Source organism: Urocampus carinirostris, chromosome 2 (genome assembly GCF_059441175.1).
Source record: "Urocampus carinirostris isolate Australia breed hairy pipefish chromosome 2, RoL_Ucar_1.0, whole genome shotgun sequence".
Lineage (NCBI taxonomy): Eukaryota > Metazoa > Chordata > Actinopteri > Syngnathiformes > Syngnathidae > Urocampus > Urocampus carinirostris.
Genome location: NC_142350.1, coordinates 34180292 through 34203076, shown reverse-complemented (window position 1 = coordinate 34203076; position 22785 = coordinate 34180292). Strand labels below are relative to the sequence as shown.

The 22785-nt window shown below is 37.7% G+C and overlaps 1 protein-coding gene and 1 long non-coding RNA gene across 3 annotated transcripts in view; one reads left to right on the top strand and one right to left on the bottom strand.

Annotated features, from left to right (window-relative positions):
- The window catches only part of adcy3a (adenylate cyclase 3a), a 34535-nt gene extending 15563 nt beyond the window's left edge, over positions 1–18972 (bottom strand). The window contains exons 1-13 of the mRNA XM_088326248.1: positions 18789–18972; positions 17077–18230; positions 13227–13376; positions 11913–12043; positions 11271–11382; positions 10749–10876; positions 10326–10484; positions 8168–8333; positions 7197–7316; positions 6332–6474; positions 4126–4287; positions 3033–3120; positions 1014–1130 (exon numbers count right to left, since the gene is read on the bottom strand). Of these exons, the coding sequence (XP_088182374.1) occupies positions 1014–1130; positions 3033–3120; positions 4126–4287; positions 6332–6474; positions 7197–7316; positions 8168–8333; positions 10326–10484; positions 10749–10876; positions 11271–11382; positions 11913–12043; positions 13227–13376; positions 17077–17760 (2160 nt within the window). The 5' untranslated portion in view covers positions 17761–18230; positions 18789–18972. The remainder of the gene's footprint in view (positions 1–1013; positions 1131–3032; positions 3121–4125; positions 4288–6331; positions 6475–7196; positions 7317–8167; positions 8334–10325; positions 10485–10748; positions 10877–11270; positions 11383–11912; positions 12044–13226; positions 13377–17076; positions 18231–18788) is intronic.
- LOC148371701 (uncharacterized) lies at positions 5357–13425 on the top strand. Of its 2 annotated transcripts, XR_015849484.1 has the most exons (5): positions 5357–5414; positions 8197–8218; positions 8275–8394; positions 10733–10879; positions 13251–13425. It is a non-coding gene; the product is annotated as an uncharacterized LOC148371701 (long non-coding RNA). The 2 variants fall into 2 exon arrangements; XR_015849483.1 differs by having other exon boundaries at positions 8197–8394.
- Positions 18973–22785: the final 3813 nt, after the last annotated feature.

The window sequence follows — 22785 nt, the reverse complement described above, 5'->3', positions numbered from 1 at the left end:
TTGGGGGGGATAATTTTTCAGTTGTTTTGTGGGTTGTTTTTTGATCGTAATTCCAGCAGCAAGTAATAAGCAAGAGAAATCATCTTCACTGTTCCATTTATGCTTAGAACGTTAAAAGTATAAGAACTGTTAATACAGGCAAATGAAGTGAAAATATTTTTTCCAGTCAGAAAATATATGTGGTTTCTTCAGTTGTTTATATCTCCTCTTATATTATTATAATGGTATTTTTTTATTAGGGAGTGGTTGATTTCCTTATCAATGTCTAATATGTTAATTTGTTCATCTTCTTTTTTGTTAAAAATAAAGGTATTTTAGAACATTGGAACCTTTTTATCAGAACATTACTTGTGAAGAACCTGTTGATGCCCAACCTCACCAAAAGTTCCAGCGGTTCCCAGGTAGATTTAGTTTGAGACGCTTGCTTTAATGTTCAGTGCACATGAATCGTGTATTCATTACCGATTGATTTATTATATTTATTTTCGGGCAGCAAGGCAGCGCAGTGGTTATCGCGTATGCGGCACAGTTCTGAGGTCATGAGATCGAACCTTCCTGTGTGGAGTTTGCATGTTCACCCCGTGCTTGTGTGGGTTTCCTTCAGGCACTCCGGTTTCTTCCCACATTCTAAAAACTTGAACGTCAGGTTAATTGGCCTCTCTAAATTGTCCCTAGGTGTGAATGAGCGAGTAAGTTATCTGTCTATGTGTGCCCTGCCACTGGCTGGCAACCAGTTCAGGGTGTCCCTTGCCCACTCCCTCAAGATAACTGGGATGGGCTCCAGCAACCCCGTGACCCTACTAAGGAAAGGCGGTACAGATAATGGATGGATGATTTTTTTTTTTTTAATTCATCGTGTTTTTTTAATATGAGATCTTATTTTGTGGAGCAATTTGAAAAAATGGAACAATGAAATGTTTTTATCAGAGGTTTCTAGTGGAAAAGCCGATCTGTCCCAAATCTCGCCAAGATCCAAGCACTAGCGGCTGCTGAGGATGTGGTTTGAATCTTACCATATCAACAATGTCAGCCATGGTAAGTATAAGGATAGCTGCCATGGCCCAGGTGTTTCGAGCCCAGCGAGTGTGGTCAATCCAAGTTGAGAAACCAACTAGCTTCTTGGGAAAAACCTATAAAAACATCAAAACAACGTATGTGTTTTATATTGAAGCATATTAAATCTAAATTGAAGCTGACTGCTTAAGAGAATGAGAGAAAACAGCACAGAAAAATATTTTCTCAGAATAATAAAGTAATAACTTAATGCCGTTAAAACAATAGACTGTACAGATCCGAGCAAATTCCAAGACATGCATAGAGTCATGTAATTAGATGTACTGTAATCTTTGTTCTGACAGAAGAACATGATTATTACCAGTGACTAATCTTTGTACCGACAAGCTGAGAATAGCCTGAGATTTCAGGAGATCAATGCTGCTGGATATTAAATGCTTTTGAATTTCCTTAGTGAGGAAATCTGAATCAATGAACACACTGAAAGGTTGAGCTCTCAAGGACATGGAACTTTCATTTTGATTATTTCCTGACAGCTCTATTAAAACTGATCTTTGCAGCAATAACAGTGAATGACTCCAATAACATTTCATAAAAATAGTATCGTTGAATATTGACAGCTGTAAAAAAGATGTGTCTTTGCTTAATCAAACTATAAAATGTTTTGCAGTAAAAGCCATAACAAATGTGATCAAGCGAGAACCTTTCACTACCAAGGAGTAATATTACATCAGGTTTAATATATCCATCTTATATCATGTGTTTTGTGTGTGTGTATGGGTGGTTGTAAGTGTATATAAACAATATATACAATATGCATTGCTTTTCTTGTTTTGTTTTGAGGAATCAAGATTAAATTTAGTAAATCCCTAAAAGTAATTTGTTGTAAACATAATCAAAATTAATCAATGTACGCCATCTGGAACAGCGTTGAGCAAACTACACGTGCTGCCCATCAAGCTTTTTAATTCAGCCCCCCAAATAATAAAAATAACATCCATCCATTATCTGCACCACCTATCCTCAGTAGGGTCACAGGGGAGCTGGAGCCAATCCCAGCTATCTTCGGGCAGTGGGCAGGGGACACCCTGAACTGGTTTCCAGCCAGTCGCAGGGCACACAGAGACAGACAGGTCACTCGCTCATTCACTTCTAGGGACAATTTGGATCGGGTAATAAACTTGATGTGTTTTTGGAATGTGGGAGGAAAACCCACGCAAGGACGGGGAGAACATACAAACAGGAAGGTTTGATCCCATGACCTCAGAGCTGTGCCGCACACGCGCTAAGCACCGTGCTGCCCTAAAAATGACATAATATAAATATAATGGTAAAAAGAAAAGTGGTTTATTTGGTGCCACTGCTGTCCCCCGTGTCCACGACATTAAAATATCTCGATAAATTTTTACTATGCTTGCTATTTTTGTTTATTAAGTTTTAATTTTATTTATCAAGATATATGTATTGCAAATAAAAGCATTTCTGAGCTACCCCCATTTTATTTAGAGTTTTTCGATGCATATTATTAAACTTAGGAATTTAAAAGGGACATTTTATATGGCTTTGCATTGATTTGTACTGTTTCAAAACAAATTTTATTAAATGGTCTATGGAAAAAATGTAAATGTAAAATGTAAATGTCCGCATGTTTATTATTTCTTAGATGCATATTATGGCTGCTACTTTAAAACTGATATTCTTTTTGTGTCGTTTTTTTTTAAATTAATTTTGCATGAGTGGAATGTTTACAATAAAAAAGAATGCTTAAAAACAGCAGACATGATAAATAGGATAGGCCTACCTAAATTGTGTATTGGCAAGGTAGCTTAGAGACTATAAGCAGATACAATACAATATTTTTTTTCCTCCTGGCTGTTTTGCCAAATTTTTCGAGCATGCTAATTATGATGTTCATGTTTTTCTGATCATTTCTCCTCATACTACTATTTAAAAAAGGAATTGCTCTCCTAATGCAGATATAAAATCAAAGCAAAATAAAAATAGAGGTTCAAACTCACTCTGGGGAAGATGGCAGCCAATGAACAGATTGTCAGGATTAGGAGGAGGACTTCCCCCACTGCAAAAGTGATGTAGTTTGTAATCAAACTGTTAAAACAAGAAATTTAGTGAATGACCAACAATCATGGTTGTCAGTGAATATTCAACATATGAAAAGAGTGTTATACTGTTAATTTAACTCATTCAATGCCAGACATTCCTCTCAATGAGCCAGTGCCAGCCAATTTTTGCCGTTATGGCTTATTTTTCAAGGCCTACAGAACATTTTGTTCTGTAGCTAATAAGGCATAGGACATATCAAAAGAAAACTTCAGCCTCAACTATCATTACAAAAAATATGTTACTGGCTTTTACCAGTGTTTAGTAAACAACAGTTGAAAATATTTGTTTCCAAGAAAAATTCTGAGGAAAACAGCTTTTTGTGAAAAGGATGCATTTCAGGCAGAACTTTCACCTCTGTTTTTTTTTTTTTTTTTTAAAGCATTTATGATACCATCAACATCTAAACAATGCTCTCCATAAACTGATACATTTTCTCACAAGAACACTGAACTTTACATTAGAGTGCCTGATTTTTATGGTGACGTGGTCACACAATTTAACATAAAAATTGCGTTCCTGTGGAAATGCAAGAAACGTCATCCCTCTCTGCCCCAACGATGACAAAGGGACTTCGTAATCTTTTTTAGAAAAAAAAACTGTTGAAGTGTGTGTAGGTCCTTATACATATATTTTCTTTTCTCACCACACTGCTTCACTATGCTTACTCGGAGACCACCTACAAACTCTCAAGTGCTGGATACAGGAAGTGAAACTATGAAAAGGGAGCTTCCTTGAGGTGTGGACATAGACCTAAACAAAGCCACTCCTGCCATGTAATTTTTTTTGTACTGAAATCATTTCCAGAGGCTTGAAACTTACTGATGAGCAGCGCCAAACCTTTTGTAGTATATAAAAAATGTTTCTATAAACCCCCCCCCAAAACAACATATTTTTACATTTTGGCTCTCAGGGAAAATTCTTCTTAAATTGTATTTATGTGTTATGGCACTAAATGAGTTAAGTCTGTGAGGCCACGGCCCGGAGATGAACCTGGGATCTATGAGGGCCTCCATTGCAGTCGTGAAGAGCAGCACCACGCAGGAGCAGCAGAAAGCAGCTCCACTCTGCTTCTCCTTTTCTACTGAGTAGCGTGTCTCCAAGTCGGGGTCAACAAACCGCAGAGAAAGACGGTTTGTGTGCTTCCCTTTTAAACTGAAGACACAAGAAAACATCTATCTTTGTTATCAGACAAAATTGTAGAGCATTACATTGTTGCGGACATATTGTAAAATATTGAGAACAACAACTAATCATTGCTAACCTTTTTTTCTTTCTCAGCTGATTGGTCTGATTGGACCTAAAATCTAAAGCACTGTGACACTGTGGGCAGAAACTATTAACATGGCAGTGCCCAGGCACGGATTAAAAAGGAGTAGAGTATGCTGAATGATTATCATTCCACACTTCTTGCATCAATCAGAATTCTAGGTGTGGAGGGGTAGGACCACAGAAAATATTGGTCATTGCCTACATTTACATTAAGGAAATACAGTGGGACCTCGCTACTTCGCGCTTCGACGTTTGCGGGTTCAGAGCTTCGCGGGCCTAAAAAAAAATAATAATAATAAAATAACAATTTAATTTAAGAAAAAAAAATTAAGCATTTTTGAAGGGGCGTCGCTACTTCGTGGTTCCATGTTCGCGGGTTCAGAGCTTCGCAGGTCTAAAAAATAATAATAATAAAATAAATATTAAAAAAAATAATAATAATTTGATCCGCATAGTATCCATTTTTGAGCAAATACGATTGGCAGAATGTATCGATTAATTAATCATTGCCCAAATACTATGCTTTACCAGTGCAAAACCTCAACAGCTTTGAGGTTATTAATGGTAAAAAGATATTGTGTGTGTACATAAATAAAATGTAACGGGTGTAATAATAACTTTTGTTTTATTGAAATTCCTGCTGAAATATGTGTATAGTTTTTGGTAAGTGTCCTGCAATGATGAGTCCATCAGTGCCATCTGCTGGTATGGGGTGGGGTTTGGTTTTGGCTTCTGACATGTGACCGGGAGGCGGGGTTTGTTGGCAGTCTTCAGAGAGAACTGCTACTAGTAAGACACATCTTTTGGTGCTCCACAAAAGAAGTTAATTTTAAACATTATAACCCCAGCTGACAAATCTCTCAACATGCACAATAATGTGATTGATATTGTCAAGCTGTTTAGATTTATTTTCGTTTTGTTTCTGTTTTACTAAAATGTACTTCCCCTTGTAGTGATCAAAGAGATCAAAGCCAGCAGAAAAGCTAATGTTGTGACCCATTCATTTGCAGGTAAATTGTACCTGTTTTTATACTCATTATTGTTTTTATTTCTATTTCCTCATATAAATTAAAAAGGATGATGTTGGTTGAAATTTAGACTAAGGAAAAATATGTTGAATTCATTGTAAACGTTAAAAATCCACTATACAATCTCTTGTTAAAAGTATCTTGTTAAAATGGATGTAAAAATGTATTGTGATATTCTAAAATCTATTTTATGTAAATTGAAAAGAAAGCTCTTTGATATGCTTTGTTGGGCAGTCTTCAGAGAGAACTGCTACTGAGATCAAAGAGATCAAAGCCAGCAGAAAAGCTAATGTTGTGACTCATTAATTTGCAGTAACTGTAAAAAAAACCTCATCATCCAGTCCAGCGTGAATGTGGATCTTTGGTGGGACAAGTACACCGCGGTTACATGTACACAAATAAAAGTACAAGAAATAAGCAAGGGGGATTTTTTTTCCAAACTCTGTGCAACTTTGTCTCTGTGCGGCCCGGTGCGAAACGACCCACGGCCCGGTGCCGGTCTGTGGCCCGTTGGTTGCCAACCACCGAACTAAAGGATGATTTTACTCATGTAACTCAACAAAATCAAGTTCTCCTACATACCATTATCTGCGCCGCTTATGCTCAGTTGGGTTGCGGGGGTGCTGGAGCCCATCCCATGTGTCTTCGGGCAGTGGGCACGGGACACCCTGAACTGGTTGACAGACAGTCGCAGGGCACACAGAGACAACTCACTCAATCATTCACAGCTCGGGAGAATTTGGACCGGCCAATTAACCTGACATCCATGTTTTTGGGAATGTGGGAAGAAACTGGAGTGCCCGGAGGAAACACACGCAGGCATGGGGAGAACAAGCAAACTCTGCACGGGGAGGCTGCGGTAGAAATAACGCTAAAAAACAAAAACAGAGGGGACCTACGCTTGGACCGTTTCTCGCTCCAGCAAAGCCTCATTTAGCAGTTTGTTGAGCTCCTGTTCATTCTCTTGAGCGTCAATCACCCTTTCAGCCAGGTCCCGCAAGCGTAGCCTTCGGCGAGGATTTGGGAAAGAAGGGTTTACAACCTGCGGTTACAAAAGTCTTTGTCATTGTAAATGTCTTGCCAGTCTTTGATAAAATGCGTCACTCAAAAAGAAATACATAAGAACAAGGCACATCTAAACAATATCAAAAAGATAGCACCAGGAATTATGCGAAACGACAGAATACTCACATTACTTTTTTAATGAATACAAATCAGTCGCTATAACGTCGTTTACTTTTCACAATTTCGCTATTTCGCGGATTTGCATTGTCCATTGTGCTCTGCATTCTGATAAGTTAAACAGTCTTCCGCTAATAATGAGACAGTACAGAAGTTATTTAAAATAAAGAAGATAATTACAAAAATGTTTATACAATATGTTTGTTTGTTAAAGAAATGCTTGAACCTGTAAAAAGAGTTTGTCCCTGAGCTTTAGAGTATAATACAGTATTTGGTTGAATAATAATTGTAAATTAAAGGTTTCTACAAGGATTTTGCCTATCACGTTTTTTTGGGGGGAACATTACCCTTGCAATAAACAAGAGATTACTTACTGTACATGTTTGATTTTTAAAACAAAAATAAAAATATTTTTCTCCTTTGTATTAACTTATTTTATATAAGCATATTGTTCCACAGTTGTAAATAATCTCAATCTTTTATTGAATACATATGGAACCCTAAACAGAAGAAAATTTTGGTTAACTCTTTTTCCCCATTGGTGTTATTCATAGTCTGATGTGAAAGATTAAGAGTGTTTACCCTCGCGTCTAGTTCTTCAGGTTCTTCTGGCGTTGTGCAGGCTGTGTTCACACTACCATTGCACTCGGTGGTGTTGATCAGCAGAGGAGAGTTACCATTGGATGAAGTAACTGATAATTTCTAACAGAAAAAAACAAAAAAGAAATATTAAAAATGCATGCTCCAAAGAGTTTAAATCTGAAGGCCATTCATATATAACATAAGGCTTGGCAATATGGCCGAAAATATAAAGTGTATATAAAGCATAAAGTTTGATATCTTGCTATTTATCATGTTAAAATAATGGGATTGGTCTTTAAAAATTAGAAATCAATAAAATAAATTAAAAGTATTGCCCTATTCCTCAATCTCTTTTCACTGACAAATTATTGTGTTGGTATTTTTGTTTTGCAATCTCTAGTATGACACTGCATCATTAATACCTGGAATAAAGGCTTAAAGTTTGATATCATTGATTTAATGCCAAAACAATGGAATTGGTCTTTAAAAAATATAGACTAATCAAATTAATTTGAGTTATAGACCTAGTCCTACTTTGTCTTTCAATGATGAACTACTAATTTTACATTTTTTATTTATTTCACTTATAGGATTGAATAGAAAATATCTCAAAAGCACAAACAATGCTATTTTGCTATTTAATGTCAAAATATTGATATTGGTCCTTAAGATTAAAAAAAATAATTGGACTAATTTCAGCTATTGCCTTAGTCCTACTCTTTTATCGTTGATGAACTATTAACGTTAGTGTTTTTTTGGAACCACTTATTATATATACTGTCATGAATGGGATTGGTCAATTTTGTTTGTGTGTGTGTATATATCAGAATTATTTTTTATTGTAATTGATAACAACATAGTAACTATTGTATACAATGATATTAGAAATTGCACACAGGATAAACACGTCAAAATTTAAAAGAGAAAAGTAAGACAAAAGCAATGTTGAGATAAATAGAAATTCGACTCACTACACTGTTGATGCCATTTTTTCCAACAGGTCCTTTGGAAAGGATGACCAGGTAGGTTTCAATTCCTCTTTCCCTCAGGTAATCGCACCGCTCACCTCCATTTCCAGGTTCAACTTCAAACTCCCCATGAAGACACTCCAAGGTGGTCTGTGAGATGTGGACACGACTAGTCCGCACAAACAGGAGGAATGAGATCGTTGTGATATATGAAAGGAATACAGTCAGAGGTTAGACGTTTGCTCTACTTATCAAAAATGATGAAAAGCGGAGCTAACTAGGTAAACAATTGTTTTTAAACACACAACGAGAATAATTAAGCTACCTCTTAGGTTTTTATTGCTCTTTCTAAAATTTTACAAAGCATTTGCTGCTGTTAACTATGACATAAAATATTTGTCACTGTCTTTGTCAAAAATTTGGGCACACATAAAACTAAATGTATAATGGAATTGCATTTTAAACATGAATATTTGATACAGAGTTGTACACCAACTGCAAGTAATGCAGTTTAAAAAGCACATACAGTAAATTCCGGACTACAAGCCACTACATTTTCCCCTACATTTTAAGGTCTCCAGCTTTAAATAGAGTGTGGATTTTTTTGGGGGGGAGGCGGTTGGTCGCGAGGGTGTTGGCGGCGACTTTGGATGCGCGGCAGGCCTTTCTTGCAGATCTCCCTAGCTTGGCTGCCACCTAGCAGCTGGCTGAGAACTGGTGCAGACCAGTAAAACAAATCCTCAATATATTTTGGTATATACTTAAACACCCCGACGGAGCTTTTATCGTCACTGGCGACTTTAATCAGGCATGCTTAAGGACTGTACTTCCCAAATTCATTCAATACGTGGACTGAGCAACTAGGGGAAAAAACACTGGACTGTGTGTACAGTAAGATCAAACATCTGTCCCTCACCCCCTCATGCACCCCCTCCGGAGGAAAACAAAGCTTGCAACAAGGACAGTACAAACATCTTCTTTGTTCCTTTATCTCTTTGTTTTCTTTATCTTCACTCTAAAATGTGGACCTGGAGTGCCACGTCCAATTTCGTTGTCAGAATATATTCAACCCATGTTGTAACAATGACAATAAAGATATATTCTATTCTATTCTATTCTAAAATAACAGCAAGCATAGAAATACACATACAAAACACCATGGTGACACCAGGAAATGTTTGTTTGGGATAAATTAGTTCATGCCTTTGCCAACATTATTCATATAATACATAACGGAGCAAAATGGGATGTTTGACAGTAAGTAGTTTATTAAAAATGACAACATACTCAAAATGTTTGACTCTTGCATCTTCAATCAAGTCCTCAATTTATACATCCAAATTGAAAGTCAGTGGAAATCATCTTTCAAAAACGCTACACTTCTCTCTCCGTGTCATCAGCTTCAATGCCAGGCCGCTGGAGTTTCCTTCAATCCACGAGGAATCCAATTTTAGTATATGCGAAGCCGAACAAGCAAATGCAAAACACGGCCCTTATTCTTAGTTTGCGTGGTAGTAAATTACCGTATTTGCTTAACTTTAAAATCGCAATCTTGAATGGTCACATGATTGGAAAACACATGACCTAGGCAAATTAGGGGGAGAGGAAAACAGTGCAGCTGAAAATGTCCTACTTTTACCAATGCTGCAACACAAAAAGTAGGAGGAAAGGGGTGAGAGGGAAGGGGGCTAGGTTGGAGAGTGACTTTATGCTTGACACAGTAATTTTTTGTTAGTGTAGCCAGAAAATGGTAAAAGTAAGAAAAGGCCTGTGTCAAATACAGTTTAAACCCCCAAAAAGAAGAGGTTATTTGAGCGTATCTAAGATACGAATGCATTTGTATATGATCTGACTGAAGCTGCGATTATTACTGTACCTTAAGCCAGCAGATTTTGGCAGAGAGTAACAACTTTTCCAATTCCAGACAGCACCTTTAACACATACTTAATAGATAAAATATATAACTTTCAACCTTTTTAAGGACATCTCAGGCGATGCACCTTACCTTTACGCCTGCGGCTTTAAATTCTGTATGCTTCATACGAATACAAAATCTCGATTTGTTCTTAAATTTGCGCATGTGGGTCTGAATCAGGTGCACTACCTAGTCCAGAATTAACAGTACTGTAATGGTGTAAATCAATGTAAAACTTGTCCTTACCCTGGGATCCCTCCAGCTTCCATCTTGTTGGCAACAGTGACATCAGTGGACCACACGTCATATTGCCAACGCTTCTGACCAAGCACACCCCCTAAGACTGTACCGCTGTGCACTCCAACTCGCATATCCACATCTGTTTGAGTTTTTTCACGCACATACCTAGTGGTTGAGATAAATTCAATTACGGGAATGCAGTGTTGAATGCAGTAGCCACATTAGCATCATAAAGCAAAAAGAAAACACACTCACGCAAACACACATGAAGAATGACGGACAACAAATGTCCTTGGTTTCATTGATACAAAAAAATCTATTTCAATCCGTAAAGGGGTTGATTTCTCACTGAGCATGTGACAGACCATCATGTATCACAAGCGAATGCAATAATTAACTTCTGGAAATTTAAGTTGCAGCTCTACTCACGAGATGGCTTCAACCATGGCGAGGCCCATCATGATGGAGCAGGCAGCATGGTCCTCCCTGTAGTCTGGTAGCCCGCAAATACAATAGTAACAGTCTCCTAGGATCTTTATTCTCAGCTGGTGATATTTCTGGTAAGGAAAGTTAGAGTTGTAGCACACAATGAGAAACTTAATGTTGCAGGAGCTTCTTAGCCTCTAAACCATAAAAATACTACCGAAAAGTATTCACTTTTAGTTGGATTATTTGTCTTTATTTGATTTTTGATATTTGAGTAAATCATGGCCAGTATAACTACAACTACTAAGAATGTTCACTGGCATCACACCTAATCATGCATAGAGTAAATTCTTCCCGTTTTTTTTCAAGCCCTTAAGAGGGACAGTGTGTATTGTAATGTGCCTGTTAATGTAAGATCACTTGTTTATCTGTCCTACAATTATTCATAGAATAATTTATAAATTGTAATGTGTAAAAGAACACAAATATACGTATACAACCGATATGAGGAATTGTATGACTCACTGCAGCTAATTTGTCGAACCGGGCAAAAAGTTCGTTAAGCAGTTTGACCAGCTCCTGCGCGCTGCATGATGATGACAACTGCGTAAATCCCACAATGTCTGCAAACAAAATACTGAACAACAAGAAACGGGAAAGAACATAACATTTGTTTAAGGTGAAAAAATAATTTGCAGGATAATCAAACGATGTACATATGATTTTATAATGATGCAGTAAAAGTAAAATGTTGAACTATTAATTACTGATTTACAGTTTTTTCAGACAAATACTTGTACATACAAAATCCAAGTTAACCTCTTCCATCAGAGCTTTTCATGCATAAAACTAGAAAAAAATAGTCCAAACTAAACGCAAACAACTAGGTCCCTAGTATATTTTTTGTCAATAAGCAGTATAAAACGCCCTGATCAAGGTCATTTTTTACCAGCAAAGGTCCGACAATCAAGCATGACACGACTAACTCAAACACATCACTGTTTAGTTGGTTTAGAATTCAGATCATTTACAGCTATAACAATGTACTTGTTCCGATTTAACAATTTTAAGAAAAAAGCTAGATCAATGAAAATCATTTAATACCAAATCATACATTTACCGGAAATCACACTATTGAATAATAAACCTTATATATCATCACGTTACCTGACATTTTCGTGTCTGTACATGTACATTGTGTTGAACTGTTGCATTTCTTTCTGACTGGGCTCTTTCTTCATGTCCTGCAACATCTCATCAGCTATATGTTTGGGGAGGATGGACAACAGCAGCCGTTCCTACAAAAATAATAAACGAGCCATGACAGTACTTTACTTTAGAACCAGTCTACATGTTGATTAAGACGAATGGTGCTGGTGTGTCTAATGTACCCATGCACATTTTGCAATCTATTTGCATATTATGAAATTAAGTTAACAAATAATGATCTGAATGGCAACAATAAGAATAGAATAGAATAGAATAGAATAACTTTATGAAAGAATAAGTTAGTTACATTAGGATGAAAAGAACTAAACATTGCATGTCTGTTGAGGTCTGTACCTTAATTTGAGAAGATCTAATCTGAACAACTGAGTTTTGATGTTCAGGGCATTGTGAGCAGGCAGGTTGTCATGGTGAACCATCAAATAATTACATATCTGGTACTCAAAGCAAAAGCTGCAGGGGTCTTCATACAGACATACAGATTGATCAACTGTTTCATGTCAAAGAAGAAAACCTGTCCAACAATTCACTAACATTTTAGCATATGTTGTATTGCCAATTGTATTGAAAAATGGATATTGTATGGAAAAATAGGTATTCAGTTCTTATTCATCAAACTATTTTGAAATTCTGTCAGTGCTAAATGTTATTGCACTACTTTTGGTTCCACTGTTATCGTGGAAGAAAATTGTAGAGCAAAATATTGGTCTTGACATTTTTGGGCACATACCACATTTTTTCAAAAGGATTGCATTATACTGGTGGGGGAAAATACAACAATTGCTTAGTATTGGTGGGGACACGTCCCTTCCATTCATGCCAAAACTACATTCTTGATCCTGACATTCTTTTATCTCATTATCCCTTTTTCAATCTTCATTATATTTTATCTTGTTTATCCTGAAGTGCCACGTCTAATTTTGTTGCAAACAATGTTCTGAACCTGGTGTCAATAACAATATAGACAATTATATTGTATTCATGTATAGATTAGCATGCATACACCCAATAGCAGAATTTGGGAGGTTAGAGAGTTTGAGAATATTTCAGGTTTATGGATGATAAACCTGTGTGTGTGTGTGTGTGTGTGTGTGTGTGGAGGGTTGTGGGATCACTTGTTGTGAGCAAAATCATTATTTCCTTGTGGCAACTACATAAAAAAAGGTCTATGAAGAGCGTTTTAATGTTTGATGAAGTATTCACGTAATGAATTTGCATTCATACACGGACTTGCTGTACTGTTTGAACTCTGACCTGTTGTTGGCTCTGCTCCTCCAGGTTGAGTTTGACTTCGAGGGATTGTCTTGCCTCCAAAAAAGCTTTCCTGTGCTTGCGGTCAGCCATATAATACGACATGACGCCCACGGTGATTGCGCAAACATAGATCACAATGTTGGCTAGAAGCTGGAGAACAGAAATACTGTTAAGTTATTTGCATATTCTGAAAGGAAATTAAAACAAACAAATTTCACAGAAAACATATTTCACTTCAGGATTTATTTGTTGTTTCTTCTTACATTAAAAATAATAAATAACATCTGGAATTAATCTTTTTATGGAAAGGAATATATTTCTTCTGTTTCTGCTCTCAAAGTCTAACAACCGCATGATGCCACAAGCAGTTTCTTACTTACTAAATAGAATTGTACAGTACTGCAGGTGATGAAAGGTGACCTTGGCAGATAATTTGTAGCTTTGAAGTACACACAGTACTCAAGGGCAAAATGTTTCTAACATATAAATAGATCCCTATTTTTGGAATGCTTAAATAAACACCATATCTTAAGCAGCATTCTTTTCTACAAACTCTGTGAAGCCTTCCGGAAAATTAGTTTTAGTAATACGTAAAGCAGTGATAACTTTATTCCACTTGTGATCTCTATAAAACTGAAAATAACAGATCTATTAGTTTTTAGGAAAATCATCAACAGAAATGTTGTAAAATCCCTAAATATCATAACCAAAACACTCAATTAAAATCCCTGACACCATCTGTTTATTACTTTAAAGGTCAAGAGGAAGCGCTATAAAATGGGGGTGTATTGAAAAACTATTGAACTGATCAAATCGATGGACTTTTCAGGCCAGCATACTGTCAATCTAGCACACCAGTTCGAACCCCTATCGGACCATGCGAAACGTACTATGAAATCTTTGCTTTATTTGATTGGTTTTGTTCTCTCTTTTGGCTCTACCCAAAATAATCTTTGTTTGTCAGCCTCAATGCAAAAAAACTGTGACATGACTATGCATTTATGATGAACACAAGATGTATTGCAACATGGAGCAAAGGTAGTGGTGCCAGTACATACCCAGCAAGCTTATTTTGTTGCATATTTTACATCAATTTCTATGAAAGGGTTTGATTAGAAAGGTTTGATATGTTGAGACTGTGGCCAACAGCTGGAAAAAAGGACTAAAAATACATCTGCAACATTTGTTTAGCGTGACATTATTTGCATGATTAGCTCAGTCTGGTTTTCATTTTCCTATGCTCACAGACTGTGCAATCAAGCAAACAATAATGTAACACAAAGTTATCTGTTGTATAGAACCATAGCCTTTTTTGAAGGTATATGGTGCTATCAATTCGTAAAGTTTTTTTAATATCATTACTGGAGAACTTGTTTCCCTTTTCTATAGATGCTGTTTCTCTATTCTTTGCTCAACCTCATGGGAATCAACTTTCCTTCAAGGCCCAAATAGAGTATAAAAGATGGATCCAAGGGCCGATGTGATCTTTTTGTTTTTGTTTTGTTTCAACTTTTAGTTTTATACACTGTAGAACTTATAAATAAGTGGTAAAAGTCTTATTTGGATTGTGGCCATCTTTAAAGGTGGTGGGCAAAAGTTGGCTCTGGGGCTATAACTAGTAAACTACCACTCTACTGTAGAACTACGTAACTTTATAAATATTAAAAAAATAGCTACATTTATTTTAAATTTGGAATTTGCAGGCAATACTTTGAAGTCAGGCCCGACTGATTTATCAGAGAAATGATTCAACAAGCCATTTATGACACTTGTAATATATATATATATATATATATATATATATATATATATATATATATATATATATATATATAAAATTGCAAAACTATGTTTTAATCTTTAATATTTTTCAAAGGTTTTGTGCGGTCAATAAATGGTACTTTTTTATTCAGCTGACCCTTTTGCACTGAGAGAAAAATAATAAGAACTTACTTTTTCTGTCAGATAGCAGATACCCATAGACTGCAAGGAATGGTGTTTGGGTCAATGCACAAATAGTTAAAATTTCAATATAAATAAAACACAATTAAATTGATTGGTTGGAATGACGTTTAAAATGTATTCATAAGCAGTTGGTGAATTTCTAATCCGCATAATAGTTTTTGCAGCAAATAGGACTCCAAGATAGGAAAATAGATGAAAATACATATTTGAACATTTCTATTTTAGTTAAAATTATACATATTTCAGATTACATAGTTTCAGCAAACTTGACTAAATTAAAGAACAAATAAATTTGTGCTGTTTTCTATTATGGCAACAAGTTACAGTAATTGTAAAGATTTTTTTAACATTGAACCTTAGTGGATGAATTTAAATTTCTTACATTGTCTCTTATCTAAAATTAGTGTGGATCTTACACAAATGTGGCCCAAATAATTAATTACCAATTATAGACCACTGTAGGAACTACACAAGTGAAAATTCAAGCAATATTTTTACAAGATGTTAGGTGCTTTTTGCACAGTGAGTTAAGTAGCATTTTAAAACTGTGACTTAACAACAGTAATGTAAGACAGTCCCCGCAACCCTTGTGAGGATAAGCAGTGAAGTCAAGTCAAGTCATTTTTATTTGTATAGCCCTTAATCACAAAGAGTCTCAAAGGGCTTCACAGGTTATTACAGAGACTATTTTTTCAGACTATTATTAAGAAAATTGATCGATGGATGAATGTAAGACAGTGGTCAACAACCACAGGGCCACGGACCGGTACCCAGCCTTGGGCTGTTTGATTCCGGGCCACAAAGAAATTAATAAAAGTTGCCCTATTTTTTACCCAGACGGAATATAACGTATATAAATATTTTTACCCACAATATAACACACAGTAGGTGCGGGTTATACCAGAGGTTTTATTGTAGTATATTATACAAAATCTGAACACCTTTTGTCCAGTCAAATACTATCGTTGACCACATTTGCACAAAATAGGATGCAATGGTAATCAAACCCAGTTTCGCAGCAGTAAGAGCGCTGAATCCTAACCACTAGACAACTAGGCATGTGGATGACATGGGAAAAGGAATTAGATTTGATCTCATCATCACTCTATTTTTACTCGGGGTACCACTTTGTTGAATACGTGGGACTCGGATTACACAGTGGATTAAGGTTTTATGATTATTATTACCAATACTATTATGGGGAACAGGCCGCTAAAATATTGTAAGACATTTAACTGATGTAAGGGGTTTAATTAATATGATCGTTATTACAACCCAGTTTATCCCCTAGCTCATTAAAGGCCTGGTCGGTCATCAGGCTTTGGTTGTGCACCCACAACATCCCCCTCCACCAGGGTATGAATGAAAAGTAATGTCCTTCCATCAACGAATCCAACTGAAAAAGAGGAGTTAAAAGCCATCCCACATAAAGAACAGGAAACAACATATGGCTTCCATAGGCTGACAACCACCCCAAAATTTTGGTTTTTCGGTTTTTGCCTAGGTAAGGGTTTGGCAACCCAAAATGTTGTGAGAGCAATATTAGACCAAGAAAAAACAACATGTGTTTGAAGCTGCAGAACATTAAAAGCTTTATAAAAGCCTGAAAATGAAGGAAACACATATTGCATATGTACGGTGTACTGTAGATATCTATATTTATTGGTAAACGTTAAAAATGTTAGGGTCATGTTTGTCCTCCTACGGAAACCATATCATTTTCTATTATAAATATTTTTTTAAAAGGCACCAGGGAGCCAAAGGCTCCTTGTTGCTGAACCCTGGCCAAGGTAGAATTATTCTGTAACATCAATGACCAACAGGCTTAGAAAGTTTTCTGGGATAAACCTTAATTATAACCCTGGTCTTTTGATTCCAATCTCACCTGTCTGCCAAGTGCTGCCCCCTGGATGTCCTCCTGCTGCTGCTGGGCAATGGTGACCCCCAAAACCAAGGTATGAACCCCGCAGGTGACAGTCGTGATAAGCACGATGGGAGTCAACCTCAGGGGCAGAGTCAGGAAAAAGGAGAAGCTGAAAAAAGCCTGCCAACCCACTGTGTCGCTGGCCTGGTGAAAGTGGGCGTAATTCAAACCCAGGTAGCAAAATATCTGGGTCGCTATGAGCACCCATAGGGCGTATGGTACCACCCGCCTGGTGATGCGGTCTGGCAGCAGTCCGAAGCGGCATAGCAGGTAGAGGGTGACGTCTGCAAACAACCCGACGGACGCCACAAGGACGGAGGCCAGCTTGTCACTTGTGTAGACCACTGCACACATGACTATGACGTAGCTGTCGAAGAGTGCTGCAAACACAACCAGCACCAGCAAGGTTTCGTGCCTTTGCCGCCTGAAGTAGGTCTGGTAGAGGTTCTCCAGGGACTCCGGCGCGAAGGTGAGGCGCATGAAACGGGGCAGGCAGAGGCAGCATCCCGAACTCCTCACTGTTACTTCGTGTGCACGCCCGACGACTTGTCCGGGGTCAGACGGCAGAGTGACCGAACAGTCTGCCGAATACTCTGCCGAATACTCCGGCTCAGAGAAGGCCCGGTTTCGAGGCATGATGGACATTAAGTGTTGGGAGCTTCCTGGTTTATCTCCACCTTAATACCTGATTGTTTTCACACAGGTGCTAACCAGACTCTTAAAATCTTCACCAGTTCGTCTCTACATCCTCTTTGTATCCAGACGTATACGAAATCCTTTTCGTATGCCGATTGCCTCACACAGGAGACGTCAGCTCACATTGCTGCATTTGTGCCCGCTCCATCAACTGTTGTTGCTTGGTTCAGTCCTGTGTCATATCCACAAACTGGGCACGCCTCTTCAGCAACATGATCCAGAGATTGTCTTTTTTTCTCCCCCCTTATCCAGCATCAGCAACGTGACTGGTTCATCGTCTCATTTCTATCGTGGCTCTCCACAACAATGCGACCAGTCTGAGTGGTTGATTTGTTGTTGTCATCCCCTGGGCAAACGTTTTCATGAGTTCCCGTCCTGGTAATGATAATTTGCATGTTGGCCTTCCGAAGTTATATGTCCTGGATGAGTAAGTACACATGAAGAGGATATTCGCAATTACACATTCAAAACTTGGTATGACATAAATGATACATTAATTGCAATACATTATGATGTATATATGTTTGATATAAATTAACATAAAGGCAAAAAGCCCCAGTAACTCATAAATCGTTTTGGTCATCATTCATGATCCAGGCCTTGTGCTTATGGGCCTACAGAGTGATTGACAGACTACATGTTGCACGACGCCAAACAGACAGTTCGTAAAAACACTTCCACTTTCTCAGCTTCATTGTAACATTGAGCATCGCTAGTACTCAGCGTCCAAATGACCACTCATGTTTCTCAGACGATGCTATCCGTTGTCCCCCATCATTTCCCCCTCAAGACACCATCTTTTAGCATTATAGAGTTAAAACATCTATAAACTATATTTGCAATGTTTTACGCGCTTCTTTATCGGGCAAAAGTTAATTTGTATCCGGCTATTCGAATTCCCTAGTTACGTCTGACGCTAATATTTTGTCAACCTTCTTCCAGATGTCGTGAAATTCTCCAATGATGCATTTACCTACCTTATGGAGACCAGATATAGGGGTGCTATCCTTACTCCTTAAAATAGATGCGGGAGTCATCAACGGGAATTACAGCGGCCATCCCATTCAAAGCCTCGGTTTGCAGAGAATTAACAGTTAGAGTTAAAAAAGGTAGCATTGCAATGAATTCATTTGTTGAGTGCGTGCGTGTGTAGGTTTTTTCCCCAGGTTGGGTGTTTTCCGCAGAAGATAGATTTTTGTCTCGTACTGTAAACACCACGAACTGAATTTCCGGCACTTTATGTTGAAATTCCAAATATATAACCCTTATAACTTTATTGAAAATAAAATACATTAAACAGTCATTCAGGACCAAATGTGATCATGGATTTATTCATTCTTTATGGAAATCAAAGTGAAATTTTGTAAAATAAAAATAAAAAGTAGAATAGGGTAAGCTCTTGTTGTGGAAGTAGTAACACTTTACTTCCGTAATAGTTGAGCGACAATCTTCAAAGCTTTACACACTCATCTCAACATTTTCTCTTTCTGTATCCCCGCCCCCTTGAGCAAATTACCAGAGAAGTACTCCACTGTGCCTATTTTTCTTCGTGTTTTATTTATAGGTACCCTACATGGCAAACTGTGGATATTTTTAGTGATATTAACACCTTTGTTTTAATATTGTACCTTTTTCTTATCCCAATGAGCATATGGATGAGGTTTATGGTTTTTTAACTGTAGGATATTGTATAAATCAGGGGTCTCCAACGTGGTCCCCGTGGGCACCAGGTAGCCCCCCATGACGATCTGAGAAGCCCGCGGAGTGGTTCTGAAACTATATCGTGGGTCATTGTGATTTTCTGGGAAATTGCTTTTTAACCGGCATGATTTTTAGTGGTTGACTGAGCCCACACACAGGAAGTGGAGACGCTGCTGGGCCTTCTTTATCACCTTTGCAGTGTTGGCTGACCAGGAGAAATCCTCATATGTTTACACGGCAAAGAATCGGATGGAGCGGAACCTTTCCACACTGTCCCTGTTGATCCTGAAGCGGGGCTAGACTGCTCTCCCCTTCCTGAAGTCCAGGATCGTCTCCTTTGTTTTTGTGGTGTTTCCTGGAAGGTTGTTGATTAAACACTCGTTTTTGTTTGTTTTTTACCTTTGTGAACATTTACAAAATCATTTTTTAGACTGGACAATTATTGAAAATCTATGACACATTATGTTTTCCACTTGTAATATTTGATGCAAAGCACCTGCATTTGTGGCATGGTGCCTTTGTTTAATTATGAATACTATTTAGCTCCATGAGTTAGTTTTCACACTTAAATCATGCGCACTCAAAAACAAACTTTGAAGGAATCCGAATCGAAAAGGGAAAAGAAAGGCATGTCGGACTTTTACTGAAATTGGATGTATCCAATTTGAGTCTTGCCCGCCATTATTTTGAATGAGATTATTTATTTTAAAAAAAATATGTTATGTACATTGGTGTTTTTCAACCATTGTGCTAGGGCACACTCGTGCGCCCAGAGACCTCGCCTAGTGTGCTGCAGGTAATTGCCCCGTTCTGTATTATCTTTGCAAAAAAGCACGCCATTGTTCAGTATCTTTCATTACTCCCGGTGAACATTCGAGAAACTGTAACCTTCATCCATATCAGTAGGTGGCAGCAGATTACTATTTTTATTTTGTACTTGTTTACGTGCAACCGTAAAACTAGTTATCTGCTTATGAGGTAGTGCAGGTAAATATGTTTTATAACTTGTTTTGTTTTGATGAAGCTTTTAAGATAGCACTTCCCCTAGAGAGTACAATAATCCCCAAAAAGGTACAAATTTTGCTCAGAAATTTACTTGTTTAATTATTATTTCTTATTTTACCAATGAAAAAAAAACATGAAAGAATGTATTAGAATGTAGTAAAATAAATATTGTTCTCCCCCCCAAAAGCAGTATGATGTAGCAAAACTAAATATTGTAAAATCCAAATTGAATTCAAATTATTAACCAAAATAAATGACCTGTACTGTATTACCTCAAGAGCCACGGTGACCTCAAATGCTGACAACTAATGCTAGGTGGTTAGCGTGCAGCCCCACAGTGCAAAGATTCAGGGTTCAAGTCCAACTACCGCGTCTTACTCCATGAGGAGTTTGCATGTTATCCCCTGTGCACTCCGGTTTCCTCCCACATTCCAAAAAGGTTAATTGGCCGGTCCAAATTGTCCCTAGATGTGAATGAGCGAGCGAATTGTCTGTCCCTGTGTGCCTTGCGACTGGATGGCAACCAGCTCAGGGTGTCCCCTGCCCACTGCCCGAAGATGGCTGGGGTGGGCTCCAGCACCCTTGCGACCCTACTGAGGATAAAAAGGGCAGGTAATGGATAGATCATAATTAAAACTTGTGATGGGAATCAATTTCCACACATTTTCGAGAATTTTAAGTCAAAAATGCATGCCTTGGCTAAAAAAAAGGTGGAAAAACTCTGATCTACATATACCATTAAAACTCAATCTAAAATGTAGTGCTCATTAATAATTGATTCAAATGCATGTTCTGTCTCCTTGGCCATGGAATAGTCCAAACATATCTCTGTCTGATTACATTCATGTGAAAAGATTGTTAACAACTAGTGCTCAGATGATGTGTAGGCACATGGTTGGAGTGGAAAAATCAATATAGGCACAGCCCCACGAGCAATGTAGATTCATTGTCACAGAGGTTCAAATAAAAGCACGGGTATATATTTGGAAAGTCCCATCCGATCTTATGCTAGTTTAATTATTAGTTATGTCGTTTTTTTAATGAATAGTGTTCATTGTAGTCAATTATAGTACTGCGAGGACAATAAAGCTTCAGTGTAAAACTTGCACTGCAATAAAATATATATATATATATATTAATATGCAATGAATAAAGGAAGGAATGAAGGGAGGAAGGAAGAGTAGGCTGTTTTATAGAAAATTTGGAATCATAAGGAATGGGACAAACTATGTGCTTACATGCACAGAAAAACGTCAATTGCAATTTAATGACAACTTTGTGAACAAAACCTGAAATAATATGAAAGGAACAAAACTGATATTATATCATGTGAACATAGTAGGGGCAATGCACCACTCGGATTTGGATCAAGGCTGTAATTTCAAACTTTTAACATACTGTTCGAAGGCAAGCGCGGATTGATTTTTCCACACCCTGTGCTTGCCAGTTTCCATCCTCAATGCACAAGTTGTTGGCCTTTTACTTTACAAAGTGTTCTCTATTTTTAGTGATATATGATGCACGGACAACACCAGTTTACAAGTGTATTACTCATCAATTGTTAATAACAACATGAAAGCTATAAGTGATGCAATGTGTATTGTATGATGTATAAATCAAACTTTCAGGACAAAGTCTATCTATCTTGCTATCTATCTACCTTGGTCATATCCCTCAAGAGGGGTGACGGACAGCAAGACAAACACATACAATAACAAAGAAAACAAAAGGGAAAAAATAGCAAAAAACACACTTACAATTTTTTGGACCATGGCCAACCCAAATGCTCAAACACCCAAACAAGTTAGGCACTTCTGCACCTAAGTTGGTCATGCTTTCATCCCTCCAGATGAAACGGGACACAAGAAAGCGGCCATGTCACTCGGGTCAGGGTGACACAACAGACTCTTTTGTTCAACAGCAGGGCCCGACAGCTTTCACTGGTTTACCCCTGCCGCATCATACAGGTGCCCTGCCTATCCCTTAGAACGCACCAAACATCCCACGATCCTTTTACAAAACCACTCCATGGTAAGAAAGGGAAGTGGGAGACCGAAAGGTCTCGCAAACCCTAGTTATAGGGTCACTAAATGTGAGAGGATGTGGAAGTAAAGCAACTGAGTGGAAGAAAGAGGAGGTCGGAATGATGATGACTAAAAGGAAGGTTGATGTGTTAGCATTTCAGGACAAAGTAGTCTTTGTGATTTAGGATCAGTATTGTCACACAACACGTCCCATCAATGCTGAAGTACGGCTCATCTCTGAAGA